General features: G+C 45.3%; 1 protein-coding gene across 1 annotated transcript in view; it reads left to right on the top strand.

The window, feature by feature from the left end:
* Nucleotides 1-6,773: 6,773 nt before the first annotated feature.
* LOC141128835 (arylsulfatase H-like) overlaps nucleotides 6,774-15,934 on the top strand; it is a 105,931-nt gene continuing 96,770 nt past the window's right edge. The window contains exons 1-3 of the mRNA XM_073616388.1: nucleotides 6,774-6,914; nucleotides 9,774-9,895; nucleotides 12,086-12,208. Coding sequence (XP_073472489.1) covers nucleotides 6,775-6,914; nucleotides 9,774-9,895; nucleotides 12,086-12,208 — 385 coding nt within the window. The 5' untranslated portion in view covers nucleotide 6,774. The remainder of the gene's footprint in view (nucleotides 6,915-9,773; nucleotides 9,896-12,085; nucleotides 12,209-15,934) is intronic.

Below are 15,934 nucleotides of genomic sequence, written 5' to 3' on the forward strand. Positions count from 1 at the left end.
GTAGCTATACTGTAGGTGCAACTGTGCGGGGTACACAGTACAGTAACTGGAAATACTGTAAAAACACCTGCCTGTCAGTATATTAGGAAGAGAAGAACAGGATCTAGCTAAACTGAATACAGAATATATATATATATATATATATATATATATATATATATATATATATATATACACACAACACCTGGGATGCATATATATATACATATATATATATATATATATATATATATATATATATATATATACACAATACACTCTAAGTGCAGCTAACTGACTCGACCTGCCTACTCTATCTAACTTAAATCAAATGACTCCTTGGCTTTGGCCAATTATGGCTCTCTGTACACACAGTGCTGTGATTGGCCAAGCATGCGGGTCATAGTGCATGCTTTGCCAATCATTAGCCAGCAATGCACTGTGGTGCCGCAGTGAATTATGGGCCGTGACGCGCTACTCGAATTTGTCTCGAAAGGCCCATATCGTTCGTAACATGGGTTCGACTCAAACACGAAGCTCATCCCTATTTGTGACGCAAGAGGTTCCAGGGCCAGGGCAAACAGCAGGGGCGACAGTGGTGACAGGGGCGACCCCTGTCTGGTGCCCTGGAACAATGGAAAGGGCTCTGATAGTTCCCCATTTACCCTGATCCGGGCCGAGGGTTGGGCACACAACAGTTTAACCCAGCTAATAATGTAAGTACCCAGGCCTAAATGGTCCAGCACTTTCCACAGGTAAGGCCACTTGACACTGTCGAAGGCCTTAGCTGCATCCAGTGAGAAGATCGCCCTATTTCCTGTATTACTGGTAGGGATCTGTAGGTTTAGAAAGTCTCCTAAAATTTTGAGCCGTGGACCTAGTGGGTATGAACCCTGACTGGTCACTGTGTATAAGCTTGTGTATCACTTGTGCCAACCTAGTGGCCAATACACTGCCCAGTAGCTTGACATCAGTCGTGAGGAGAGAAATGGGCCTGTAGGAGTCTGGTAATCTAGCATCCTTGCCTGGTTTCAGTAGTAGGATAATAATAGCCTCATTCATAGAATTGGGCAGTGTTCCCTCCTTCAACGCCTCATTGTACACCTTCAGTAGTGTGGGTAATAATGTGCACGCATATCTTTTGTAAACGTCGGACGGAAGGCCATCAGCGCCCCGGGGATTTGTTATTATGAGTTTGTGCTATTGCTGTGGCTAGTTCTTCTTCCGTTAGTGGGGCATTTAGTAAGGCCATGTCTGAGGCTGACAAATGAGGTAATGTACATTTTTCTAAAAAGTCCTCTATTTCCTTTTCTGTAGGCTACACTTTAGATGAATAGATATCCATATAAAATGTTGTAGTACTGTGGCAGTTTGCGTTTGAGTGACACCCTGCGCATCACGTATGGCCGAAACTGTAGGGGTGGAGTTCTGCGCATGCGCTAGAATAGCTAGTATGTGCCCAGTAGACTCCCCCTCCTCAAAACGTCCCCGTTGCAGGAAAAAAAGTTTCTTTTCGGCCAACTGCAATGCCAGTTGTCTGGACATAGATTGTGCTCCTGCCAAAATTCACTTTGTATCCTCCATAGGGTTGGCAATATATTTATCCTCAGAATCCTTAAGTGTCTTGCAAACCTCAGTCTTCCATGCTTTTGTATTAGTTTTGATCTGATTGATTGCGGTAATAAATTGCCCTCTTATAAATGCCTTGGCTGCATCCCAACCCACATTCAAGTGAGCTGAATGAGTGTTGACCTGAATAAAGAATTTTAATTGTTGTTCTTATGGGGTCTGGTTCAGGAAGCAGTGAAAGCCAGAAGGGGTTAAGTTTCCAACATTTACGTTTGGCCACATTAGGTAGTGATATCGATACCCATAATGAGGAATGGTCAGATATGTCTATCATTGTACCCTGCATCTACCAACAATGGGATTATGAGATCATTACCCAGACCTAAATCTATCCTGGATAGGCTCCCATAGGTGGCTGAGCAGTATGAGTAATGTTTTACCAAAGGATGTCCCAATCTCCATAAATCCGTTAATCCGAATTCCTCAAGTAGGCCTGCAAAGGATGTCTGTCCCCCTTTACTTAGGGGTAGGTTAGGTGGAATGGGTAGTTTATCTAGTTGATGATTCATATAGTTATTATAATCACCCACTGCCAAGATTGGTACATTAGGGAACTGGGCCATGAAATTCGCAAGGCGTTTGAGGACCTCGGATGGTGGGATGTATATTGCAGCTAGTATACAAGATAAACCTGAAACATTACATAGCAGAAAAATATATCTACTCTCCTGATCCACAAGTTTTCGGGTGCAGTGGAACTGAGTGTCCCGACGTATCAGGACACTAACACCCCTGGAATAAGCTGAGTGCGTGGAGTGCAATTGGGTACAATATACCCGAGGGCTAAAGCTAGGTATCTGATCTGGTGAGAAGTGAGTTTCTTGTAAGCACACAATATTGGCCCCCCGTAGATTTGAGGTGTCTGAGGACTGCCAGTCTTTTCACAGGGTTGCTAAGTCCTCTCACATTCCAGGACACTATTTTCATTTTATCCGCCATTTGGGTTGGTAAAGAGCAAAAATGTGGTCTTGCGAGACCTGAGAAAGCGGTGTATAATCACCCTTCATCTTGGCCTCATAAAATGCGTGTAGGACGTACCTGTCAAAAATATTACCTGTATCACACGTGGTTGGTTTGACGTTGTCCGTGGGTATGGAAGTCCATGGCTGGAGGCCTGGTGGGCCAGATAGTGAACAGAGATTGGAACTTGTGCTTGAAGAAAAAAGAAACAAATATGTCAATGACAAATTAATGAGTGGAGTCAACAGGGCTCTCAGCCAACAGGGCTGAAGTGTGTTTTTCCCCCTAGCATACATTCCGGGGGGGTATGCTGTGGAAACACCCGCAGAGGAGCAAGTCTCTGGATGGTGGTTGGGGTTTCACCACTGCAGGGTGAATAGTACGAACCATATAATGGAAAATGCAAATTTCTCCTTTTTGTCCGCCTGACCTAGACGAAACGGTTGGTGAAGAGGAAGGGGTGAGGGGGGGGAAGTACAGTTCCAAACCTCCACCCCCCTCCAAACCCCTCACGTAGCAGGATTAGGGACCCTCATGCTGGAGTTGGGCATTGCAATCTAGCAGCTTTAAGTGCTCTATTCTCACGATCCAGCCATTGTGCGGCTGCAGTAGGTCGATCAAAGAAATGCACTTCTCCCAGTGCAACCACTCTAAGGCGTGCAGGGTATAGCATTGCATATTGCAGGTTATGTTCTCAGAGCCTCTTTTTAACATCAATAAATTTTTCAAGTTGTTTTTGCATCTCTATCTTTATAATTTAGCAACTTGAACAGGAAGGCGCGGGGATGATTGCCCGGTGGTAGAGGGCGTGAGGGCACCCTATGTGCCCTTTTAACGGCAAACAGTGGGGAGAAAGCGTCTGCCAAACGTAGAAACAAGCCATTGCTCTATAAAAGCTATAGGGTTTTTTCCCTCCGCCCTCTCAGGAATGCCCAAGGCATGCACATTATTGCATCTCATGCAATTTTCTAAATCATCTAAATGTGCAGCATGCTTTTCAGTGAGGTGGCAGTTAAAGTTTAAGTCCCTTTGCATAGGAGCCATGTCATCCTCTACTGTGCTCATTCTGCCTTCTAGAGCAAATGTCCTCTCTGTTAGGAATGTAGATTGTCTAGGGGTACTTTTAGACCCTCGATAACTCTGCATAAGGTGTACCTTACAATCCCCACAGGCCTGTGAGTTTAGCCCATTGAGACAATGATAAAAAACAATGACAAAGTCTCACCGAGCAAATCTAAAAGTTTATTCTGTCTCAATGAATATAAAGGGGGCTTTCAGAAAGCACAGCCCCCTGAACATTATCCAATATTATCCAATCAGATACAAAGACATTTTATGACAAACCTGAAACTCAACAGAAATATTTATAACAACGTCATTTCTGAGAAATCACGTGCTTTACGAGAAATGGAAAGTAAGGAAAGATAACAAGAACAATGAACAGTACATGCAGCTGTCTGTAAAATAGAGTACAGGATAAAACACAAAATGGAAACTGATTATTGTAAAATGGATGTGGTTAAGCTAAATATGCTTTCACTCTCCCTCAGTTTTTGCATATCATGACGCACATAAGAGATCTCTGCCTTCACCCCTTTAATCTCATCTGAGAGTGGTGTGATGGACAGATTGCATGATGTTACAGCTGAGAAAATATCCCTAAGGGTGGGTTCTGGCTCCTCGCTGTTAGGGGGGGAGGATGCCTGTGGCCCAGTAAAAATGACTCTAGGAGTACTCACTGTGTTTCCATTCAAGAGACAATCCGCCTGCATCCTCCAATGGGACGGTGTCATCCGCTTCCGAAAGGCCCCCCCAAATAGGAGCTTCTGAGCGGCCTCTTTGTATTTCTCCCTGAAGGAGCGCTGCGGGCCGGCGCCACCTTGGCATGCATCATCCACAGCTCCTTTCACGTCTTTGAGCTTTCTAGACATTACAGTGGTGATCAAGGGGGATTGATCATGCGGCGCTATCCCCAGGGTACTGGTGCTGTGTTTTATGGGTCTGGTTCAGTCTGATAATGTGCTCCACAGGATCAATGTCAGGATGTTCGGCGGAGAGGAAGACAAACACGTCCTGTTACATGCGCTGCTTAGCCACGCCCCACAGATCAGCATCTTGATCACGATCAGAACTATACTAGTGTCCCCAAAAACGCAGTTTGGTTTTTACCAAAGACATGTAATTTTATTGGTTATGTTATATAACAGAAATTAGAAAGTATAGTTTTTTTTTTTTCATTTTCAGGTTCTTTTTGTTTACATATTTAAAAATAAAAAACCCAGTGGTGATCAAACACCACCAAAAGAAAGCTCTATTCATGTAAAAAAAAATTATTTAAACTTCATTTTTGTACTGTGTTGCATGACCAAGCAATTGACAGTTAAAGGGGCTGTAAAGGTTCGTATTTTTTTTTAAAATAACAAACATGTTATACTTACCTCCTCTTTGCGGGGTCCCCCAGTGGCACTCCTGGCTCCTCTCTGCATCTAGTGCCCCCACAGAGAGCAGCTTTCCATGGGGGCACCAGTGCAGGCACGCTCCCAAATCCTGCTGCTGTGTCCATTGACTTGGCCCTGCCCCCTGTGTCACTGGATTTGATTGACAAAGCCAATGGCTCCCCCTGCTATCAATCTATCTAATGAGGACCTGAGACGGCGGCTGGAGCTGCTGTGCACTTCCCCGTCGATTAGAACGATCGGGTTTAGGTAAGTAAAAGGGGGGCTCTGGGGGGCTGCTGCATTACAGAAGGTTTTCCAGCTTAATGCATAGATTGCATTAAGGTGAAAAACCTTGAGGGTTTTCAACCACTTTAAAGTAGCACAGCGCTAAATAGCAAAACATGCCTTATTTATGAAAGATGTAAAACTTTCCAGAGGTCAAGTGGTTAAACTCATTTCATCTTTGAAAATGTCAATTCCCTGCAGTAGATTGGATACATCACACAGATGCACCACTTAGACCCCTTTCACACTGGGGTGCTTTGCAGGCACTGCAGCGCTAAAAATAGCGCCTGCAAAGCGCCCTGAAAGAGCTGCTCCTCACACTCCAATGTGAAAGCCCCAAGGGCTTTCACACTGGAGCGGTTCGCTGGCAGGACAGTAAAAAAAGTCCTGCTAGTAGCATCTTTGGAGCAGTGAAGGAGCGGTGTATACACCGCTCCTTCACTGCTCCTGCCTATTGAAATGAATAGGACAGCGCAGCTATACCACCGGCATAGCACTGCTGCAGCGCTTTGCGGTGGTTTTAACCCTTTCTCGGCCGCTAGCAGGGGGGTAAAATCGCCCCGCTAGCGGCCGAATACCGCCGCTAAAACAACGGTAAAGTGGTGCTAAAAATATCGCCGTTTTACCGCTGGTGCCGCACCACCCGAGTGTGAAAGGAGCCTTACAGGCAAGGTCAGGGCATCTTCCAGGCATATTATTTAATGGAATTTTGCATTTTTGGATAAATTCACTGCTCCTCACCAAACTAAATTCTTTTAAACAAATTTTTGCTTTGGTACATGTTCCCCAGGGCAGTGCCTGGCCTCGTGTGCCATTTGTTTGACAACCCCCTTGCCTCTTAGCCTAGAAATGGCCATTACTTTTTGTTACACTCAGCTCCCATTGACTTCAATGGGGTTCGGATTCAGCATCCAAACATTAGTCAGGTTTGCTAAGCCCTGCTTGAACCAAACCCAGGTATGTTCAGCTTATCACGAGTCCTCTTCTGGGTTGAATGATGGTCAAAACTTATGCCTCGTACACATGGTCGGATTTTCCGACGGAAAATGTTTGATAGGAGCCTTTTGTTGGAAATTACGACCGTGTGTAGGCTCCATCGGACATTTTCCATCGGAATTTCCGTCACACAAAATTTGAGATCTGGATCTCAAATTTTCCGACAACAAAATCCGTTGTTGGAAATTCAGATCGTGTGTACACAATTTCGATGTACAAAGTTCCACGCATGTTTGAAATCAAGCAGAAGAGCCGCACTGGCTATTGAACTTCATTTTTCTCGGCTCGTCGTACGTCAATGCGTTCTTGCCGTTTGCAATTGCCGACCAACTTTGTGTGACCATGTCTATACAAGACAAGTTTGAGCCAACATCTGTCGGAAAAAAAACATGGATTTTGTTGTCGGAATGTCCAATCGTGTGTACGAGGCATAAGACTTCCACTTTAACTATAACACTTGCAATTTGTATTCTTTTTCAGGAATGTCATGGACACTTTGCCATTTCTACTTTACTTTCTCCTTATTTGTTCATATCCTACAAATGGTCACAAGCCCAACATTTTATTGATCATGGCCGATGATCTTGGAATTGGCGACATAGGATGCTTTGGGAATAACACAATAAGGTAACAGTTAATTGACCATTTATTAGGATCGTGATGTTGTTTTGTCTTACATGAAAGGAAATACAGTTTTTCTGTCTCTTCTACCACATTTCAATTCTTTTGCCTGAAAATTCTTTGGTACATTTTTAAATTTATGAGGTTATAGGCACAGTTTTAAAGTGGTCCTAAAGGCATGGTTTTCTCTGTGTTAAGGTAATAAAAAACTTCTATAATCATATGATTAGCTCCCTAACCCCTTAAATACTTACCTGGCTCCTCTTTTGATCCAGCGTTGTGCCTGTCTGCAACAGCGCTGCTCTCTCTCCCTGTATTCACGGGGCACAGAGGCAGCTGAGGGAGCACTGCTGTCAATCAAATCCTGTAAAGTTTGAGCAGGGGACTGGGCCGAGCTGTGCTGTGTGTGTCTATAGACGCACACAGCCCAGGTTGGACGCGCGACTGCACAAGTTCCCCCATAGCACCCAGCTTGCTGTGGGGGCACTCAGAGAAGAGGAGGAGCAGACAGCGCTGGCCAGAAGGGGAGGTAGGAGGCCGCTCTGTGAAATACTATTACATAGAGCAGGTAAGTTGAACATGATTGTTATTATTTAAATGAAATAAAAAATATGCCTTTACAACCAAATTAACCTTCAGAAAATGAATTGTGCAGTAAATATAGAATCCTGATCTGTACACCTGTAGCGGTACCCCCGTAAGTGCTGCTGACTGACTCTATATCCCACTGGCTACCCCGACTCCTCAGATCCTCTCTTACCTCTGACACCTCGGGTTCCATGTTGTTATTCAATGCTACCAATAAAGATCATACACAAACTGTAAATTAACCACATAAACAGTTTACTAGGAGAACTTGGTTAAATACGTTAATCACAGCGGTAATTCTAATATAAGAAAATGGCACTGATAACAATCAGGGTGTATGTGAAATCCCAACGTCAATGGTCACTCCAAAGCGTATGCAGACAGGCTAAAAGTGGAATCTGTACTCAACATGGTAGATTCTTTATACTGAACACACTCCACTTCCTCCTCAGAGCATACACACATTAAACCTGCAGTGTACTATGAAACACTTTGCAGTAATATAATACAGTACATATACTCAAGGGCTCCCCCTGGGTGGTAATGCAGTCCTCAGAGTGTGTATAAAGAAAAGTAAAAGCACTTTATAGTGAGTAGTAAAGTCTTTGGTCTTCTTTCTTCAGCTAGCTTATTATACTGCAGTATTTGTGATCCAGGAACTGAGTAAATAATAATTACGGCAACAATGTATTGGTATCTGTGTGCTTTGTTATATAGAATCCTTGGGAAACCTCTTTCTTCTGAAGGATGCAACACTGCACTCACTTGTAGTAAAAGAAGGACAACTCTTAGGCCTCACTGTGCTACAGGTTTCACAAGCCTTCTGGGACCTATTTGCACAGTAACAAAGTATTAAATCAAAGTGGGCAATTGCCCGCTCACCACACAGGGCCCAGATGCTTGTACTGTTCTGCTTCTGATATTTCGGTCCCGCTCCAAGCTGGCGCCGTCACTCCATACCACTCCGTCTGATGACCGGCAAACTGTAATGCAGGAACCCTCGGGTTATCTCGAATCCTCCAATCCGTCCACAAGCTGAACCAGCTCACAGTGTTCCGGAGCTCCTTGGAGACCGCATGATTCTGTTCCGCGCCACACAAGCAGCAGTCACCCGATCACACACCCACAGCTCAATGCAGGCAGGTCTTTAATGGCGTCGAAGGAAGAAGAGAGCGAAGCATGGCCGCACTGTCCCTTTTATTTCCCTACCCAGCAGGCCATGCTGTTCCCTGGCATTGTGGGTAGGCAAACAGGCATTGTGGGTAGGTAGTTCCCAGCCTGGGTTAAACATATGAGTCACTTCCTCATTAAACTACACAGTCTAATGCATAATTGTAGCGGCCACTAGAGGGAGTCATTCCCTTACTTAAGGAATAACATATCACCCAGTACAATTACTTGATAAACCCCTGCGTTACATACATACAGAATTTAGTACAGCATGGCTACACACCCATCTCAGTGTTATGGTCTGCCCATCTCTGGTCAGTGTTAAAGTGGATGTAAACCCAATGTCATCCTTTCTAAACTACTGCCATAGGGGTTATCTATAAGGATATACATGCCTCCTGCATGTATCTTTACCTGTCAAATGTCTCCCCTCTGTCTGTTATGAGACCCGAAAAACTGCATATTCTGTGGGTGGGTCTGTTGTCTGGAGCTCGGTGGGTGGAGTCGTGATGTCAGTAGACTCCCCGCCCACCACTACACTCCCCTTGTCAATATGCATTTTCTCTGTGTATTTCTAACACTGAACTTCTGCTGAACTTCTGCTATGATGTCTAACATCCAGTGAAAAGACAGGAAAGTAACCACATGACTTCAGCATGCCAAATCATGGTGAGGTGTGGAACAGCCAATCCTTGCAGAGCTGCTGAAGAAAGGAGTGGGAGGGAATTTAAAAATACTGCATGTCTTAGGCTAGTGCACGAGATGTAAATCACCTGTCACTCACAGCAAGGGGGAGTATTTGACAAAGTTTTTCTCAGTTTGTCAAGAATTGTCTCACTGAACAATAAAAGAGGATTGCTCAGAGATGGATTAACTCTGTGTGGCAAGACTGGGCTCAAATGATAGCAAATCTTATACTCTACAGTATGATATAAAAAAAAAAAAAAAAAATTTCGGGTTTACATCCACTTTAAGCTTGCAACTCTGTGCTTCTGCTTTCAGATGCTGCATATTTGAATGGGGCAAGCACTGGTTTATTTTACATTTCTTATTTTATTTGTTCCTATTTCAGGTATGAGTTACTAACTTAGGCATTGTAATTTTCAGGACTCCTAACATTGACAGATTAGCAAAGGAAGGTGTGAAACTTACACATCATATTGCTGCAGCCTCTGTATGCACCCCAAGTAGATCAGCCTTTCTGACTGGTCGATATCCTATAAGAACAGGTAATATACTGTATTGGTAAATGTAACAGAATATTTGGCATTTGAAACATTTGCATATATATATAAAATAAACCATGCATTTTTCTTATTCTAACAAGAATACGTATTAGGGCAAATGATCAGACAGAGGGTAACTTTAAAATGAACTTTACTAAGTAGCAATACAAGCAGGGTCAGAAAGGCAAAAGGAGTATGCATTCAGTATAGAACCATGTTACACAGCCCATGTAGCAAATAGGAGCTCCTAAGCAATTCCTCTCTTAGACCCCTTTCACACTGATAGTGGGCCGCATTGGCGGTAAAGCGCTGCTAGTTTTAGAGCAAATGTTTTAGCGGCGCTTTACCGGCGTTTTAACGGCGCTTTTCGGCCGCCAAAGAAAGGGTAAATGCGCCCGAAAAACGCTACAGCCGAAGCACTTTGCAGGAGCTTCGGCAGCGGTGCCCATTCATTTCAGTTGTCAGGGGCCGTGGAGGAGTGGTGTATACACTGCTCCTAAATCGCTCCAAAGATGCTGGTTGCAGGACTTTTTCTGATGTCCCGCAAGCTCACCACTCCAGTGTGCAAGCACTCCGGCTCTCACACTGGGGCTGCAGGGGATGTGTTTTTCTGGCGCTTTACAGGCGCTACTTTTAGCCCTTTAGCGCCTGAAAAACGCCACCAGTGTGAAAGGGGTCTAACTGAATAAGGACACTAGGTAGCAGTCCCTGTGAAACTCTATATCACAGTCTTTGTGAAACTCTACAAGGACAGAATATAGAGAGGAGCTGCTACAGAAATGAACTGTACAGTAAAGTGCAAAAACATCTACTTGCATATATTTTCACAGGGCTACTGCCTGGCTGGGACTGGCTACACTAGGACAACCAATGTAGCACTGCACACCTGGCTGCAATTTACATGTCCAGCCACCTCTGCCTCATCAGGTGTGGTCTCTCTGAGCTGCTTATGGCAGAAAACAGGGACACTTAAGCCTAGTACACGCCACTAGTTTTTTTTTGCATTCAACCCAGCGGTTTGAACGAAAAAAAACTGACAGCTCCGGGGCGGAGCCGCTGTACTAACATGGGATTGTTAGTGAGTTCTCCCCTGCTGTTCTATTGTGTTTTGACAGGAGGTCAGCCTCCCCACCAGAACATTTCGGTCAGCGCTCTCAGCCATTGGCTATGAGCGCTAATTGAGAGCTGGTCGCCTGCTGTTTTTTCAGCATGCTCATCCGACAGAAGCTGGCCAACAGCTGGCTTCTTTTCGGACTGGTAGCCATACGCACAGGCCAAATGTTGGCCGTTTTTTATTGAACCGGCTGAATAATCCACCAGTGTAATGGTGGTCAACTTGCTAAATATAGGGTGCCTTAAGTGCAGCTCCCGACATGTCCAGAGCGTTTAGTTTTTAAGTTTGCTATTATTATTTATTAGGATGGTATCTAGCTTACTAGATATTAAAATTAAAATCATTTTACACTTATTTTGGGAAAACTGGTGCTCTTTTAGAATACTTTTTGAAACCTTCTGTCCCCAAATCCTTCTCTGGTGAAAAAGTGATAAAGCAGAAGTTTTTTAATTCAGGGGATTTTTTCCCCCTATGGATGTCGCATTGTGATGCACACAGGAAAGAAATGTGCTAAAGTCATTACATCTCTCAGTTTTGTCTTCTAATTGTTTAAAGTGGCGTTCCACCCAAAATAAAAAAAATTTCATTTATATGCATAAAAAATAAAAAAAAAAACATTTGGAGAAATTTTTTTTTCACTCACCTCTAAATGCCTGTTGCTAGGGGGTGCCTCATAGTCTGCCTCCTTCAGCACCTGGGCTCTTCACGTCACTTCCCTCGGCGCAGGAAGGGAGATCAGCTCTGCCCCCTCCCTCTTTGCAATCATCTGGGACACATCACAGGTCCCACATTGCACGGCAAATCACGGCGCGCGGCGCAGCTCACGCATTCGCACAGCCAGGCCCACAGTTACAATGGCGGCGCCACCGAGCGGAGGGGGAGATGAGCGGGGCTTCGTTCCCCCGCATCGCTGGACCCTGGGACAGGTAAGTGTCTGATTTATTAAAAGTCAGCAGCTGCAGTATTTGTAGCTTCTGACTTTTATTTATTTCTTTTTTTTAAGCAGAACTCAGCTTTAATTACCAACATTCTTTTCCTATTATTACTTCCCTTCCTTGTTCCATTTGTCCTGTCTGTAGGCATGTCAGGTCACAGTGGTTCTAAGGTTTTGTTGTGGATTGCTGCATCTGGTGGTCTTCCCAGTAATGAAACAACATTTGCAAAGATATTAAAGCAACAAGGTTATTCTACAGGAATTATTGGTGAGTATGCTGAGAAGTATCCATATTTTATGTATTTAATATTTCAGAGTGTCCAGCTTACTTAATCCAACCTCTGTGGAAATTCACTGTCTGCCTTTTTAAAGTATTATGCCCTGTACACACGGTCGGACTTTGTTCGGACATTCGGACAACAAAATCCTAGGATTTTTTCCGATGGATGTTGGCTCAAACTTGTCTTGCATACACATGGTCACACAAAGTTGTCGGAAAATCCGATCGTTTTAAACGCGGTGACGTAAAACACGTACGTCGGGACTATAAACGGGGCAGTGGCCAATAGCTTTCATCTCTTTATTTATTCTGAGCATGCGTGGCACTTTGTCCGTCGGATTTGTGTACACACGATCGGAATTTCCGACAACGGATTTTGTTGTCGGAAAATTTTATCTCCTGCTCTCAAACTTTGTGTGTCGGAAAATCCGATGGAAAATGTCCGATGGAGCCTACACACGGTCGGAATATCCGACAACACGCTCCGATCGGACATTTTCCATCGGAAAATCCGACCGTGTGTACGGGGCATTAGTCTACACAAAAATATTATTTTAGTTTTGAATATATGCTAGCAGGCTGAATTGTATACTAGCTTTTTTATATTTCTCTTGGTTTTTGCATAGGCCTAAATTATCCCTTCCAACCAGCAATCCAAAAATAATATTGCAATAATAACAAACAGTAATCAACACATTGTGGGAAAGTACATTGGTAGAGGGTTATCTAAGCTAATCTAAGTTTAGGATTTTGGTAGACTCGGGCAGCCTAATTAATTCTGTCAAGTTTTTATTGCTTATAAACTGAATTCACCAAAAGAAAATTATGGATGAAATAGTGGCACTAATCCCCAGGTGGGGAGATGCCAGACACTCTTATCCAGCCAGTGAGCTGAATACAGACGTGAAAAAAAAAAAAAAACATATATTGCTAAATATCCCAAAAAGTAAAAATTAATATTAAATAAAATAAATTATTCAATAAATTCAATATGAGCTAATATAAATTATAACACTCAGTGAAAGTGATATACAAATATATAAATCCAAGACAAAATATAAGATACAAATTGAACACAGTGAATGTCTATAAAGTCCAGAAACCAATCAATCGTGAAAAATAATTGTGAAAATATTTGAAGAAAGTCCAAAAAAAGAGTGAGGGTGACTCCAAAACTGCTCAGCTGTGTTTTCAAACATCCACCACACCTCTGTGACGTAAATCCACTCCCTGCTGAAATTCAAACTCACCAGCTGTAAAGGCCTCCCACTCTCGTGTTTGGCCTGACAGAGCCTCTAACCCACTTACATGGGGGTTAACATGCAAGCATACACCTCCACTGCTCCATAGGAACACCGCTTTTCTCAGGTTGGTAGTATGACATAAAAATAAAAGAAGCTCCAATAGTATGACATAAAAATAAAAGAAGCTCCAACCGACCTAAGGGTCGGTTCACACTGGGACGACTTGGGATCCGACTTGTACGCCCTCAAGTCGCCCCAGAAAGAGATTCACATTTAAGTGAATGGGAGCGTCTTAATAGACACTACTGAAGTCGCTCCGACTTCAGAGCGTACTCCCTGTACTACTTTGATCCGACTTTGATCCGACTTCAGCCTATTGACTATCATTGAAGTCGGATCGCCGTCTCGCATGATCCGACTTCGGCATGCGACTTGTGCTCAGATGATCTTGAGGGGGAACTCCGCGCCAAATTTTAAATAAAAATCCGGCATGGGTTCCCCCTCCAAGAGCATACCAGGCCCTTGGGTCTGGTATGGACCTTGAGGAGAACCCCCTATGCCGAAAAGGCGGCGTGGGGGGTCCCCCAATCCATACCAGACCCTTATCCGAGCACGCAGCCCGGCCGGACAGGAATGGGGGTGGGGGACGAGCCAGCGCCCCCCCCCATCCTGAACCGTACCAGGCCGCATGCCCTCAACATGGGGGGGTTGGTGCCTTGGGGAAGGGGGGCGCGCTGCGGCCCCCCCACCCCAAAGCACCTTGTCCCCATGTTGATGAGGACAAGGGCCTCTTCCCGACAACCCTGGCCGTTGGTTGTCGGGGTCTGTGGGCTTATCGGAATCCGGGAGCCCCCTTTAATAAGAGGGCCCCCAGATCCCGGCCCCCCACCCTATGTGAATGAGTATGGGGTACATCGAACCCCTACCCATTCACCTAGGGAAAGTGTCAATTAAAAAAAAAACACTACACAGATTTTTAAAGTAATTTATTAGACAGCTCCGGGGGTCTTCTTCCGACTTCGGGGTCTCTCCGGTTCTTCTCCGCGCTCTCCGGGTCTTCTGCCGGGCTCCTCCGCTATTTTCTGCTCTTTTGCCGCTCTTTTGCTATAGCGGAGGAGCCCGGTCTTCAATCTTCTGCCTTCTGCCCTCTTCTCCTGATGTTGACACGACGCTCTCTGGGGCTGGAATGCACTCTGAGCGCTCCGCTCTGACTTATATAGGTGGTGACCACGCCCCCTTATGCCGTCACAGTCCCTGGGCATGCTGGGACTGTGACGTTTTAGGGGGCGTGGCCAACACCCAATGACCACGCCCCCTTATGCAGTCATAGTCCCAGCATGCCCAGGGACTGTGACGGCATAAGGGGGCGGGGTCACCGCCTATATAAGTCAGAGCAGAGCGCACAGAGAGCATTCTAGCCGGAGAGAGCGTCGTGTCAACATCAGAAGAAGAGGAGAGGGCAGAAGACGGAAGACCGGGCTCCTCCGCTTTAGCAAAAGAGCGGCAGAAGAGAGCGGAGGAGCCCGGAGGAAGATCCGGAGAGCGTGGAGAAGAACCGGAGAGACCCCCGAAGTCGGAAGAAGACCCCCGGAGCTGTCTAATAAAATACTTTAAAAATCTATGTAGTGTTTTTTTTTAAATTGACACTTTTTCCCTAGGTGAATGGGTAGGGGTACGATGTACCCCATACTCATTCACATAGGGTGGGGGGCCGGGATCTGGGGGCCCCCTTATTAAAGGGGGCTCCCGGATTCTGATAAGCCCTCCGCCCGCAGACCCCGACAACCAACGGCCAGGGTTGTCGGGAAGAGGCCCTTGTCCTCATCAACATGGGGACTAGGTGCTTTGGGGGGGGGCCCGCAACGCGCCCCCTCCCCCAAGGCACCAACCCCCCATGTTGAGGGCATGCGGCCTGGTACGGTTCAGGAGGGGGGGGGCGCTCGCTCATCCCCACTCCCATTCCTGTCCGGCCGGGCTGCGTGCCCGGATAAGGGTCTGGTATGGATTGGGGGGACCCCCCACGCCGTTTTTTTCGGCGTAGGGGGTTCCCCTCAAGGTCCATACCAGACCCAAGGGCCTGGTATGCTACTGGAGGGGGAACCCATGCCGGTTTTTTATTTAAAATTTGGCGCAGAGTTCCCCCTAAAGATTCATACCAAACACAGTGGCGGGGATCCAAGTCGGATCCCCGTTCATTGAAAGTCGGACACATGTCGCAGGGCAAAGTCGGATCCACAAGTCGCGTTGAAGTCGCGTTGAAGTCGTGTTGCAAAGTCGCGTTGAAGTCGTGTTGCCCCTGTGTGAATCGAGCCTAAATCTTTTCTGACACTTGTTGCTTACAAGTAAAAATCCTGTATTTTCTGCTAGAAAATCACTTAGAACCCCCAAACATTATAAATATTTTTTTTAGCAGAGACCCTAGGGAATAAAATAGCGGTTGTTGCAATATTTTATGTCACACGGCATTTGC

The sequence above is a fragment of the Aquarana catesbeiana genome, linkage group LG02, assembly GCF_042186555.1.
Source record: "Aquarana catesbeiana isolate 2022-GZ linkage group LG02, ASM4218655v1, whole genome shotgun sequence".
Taxonomy (NCBI): Eukaryota; Metazoa; Chordata; class Amphibia; order Anura; family Ranidae; genus Aquarana; species Aquarana catesbeiana.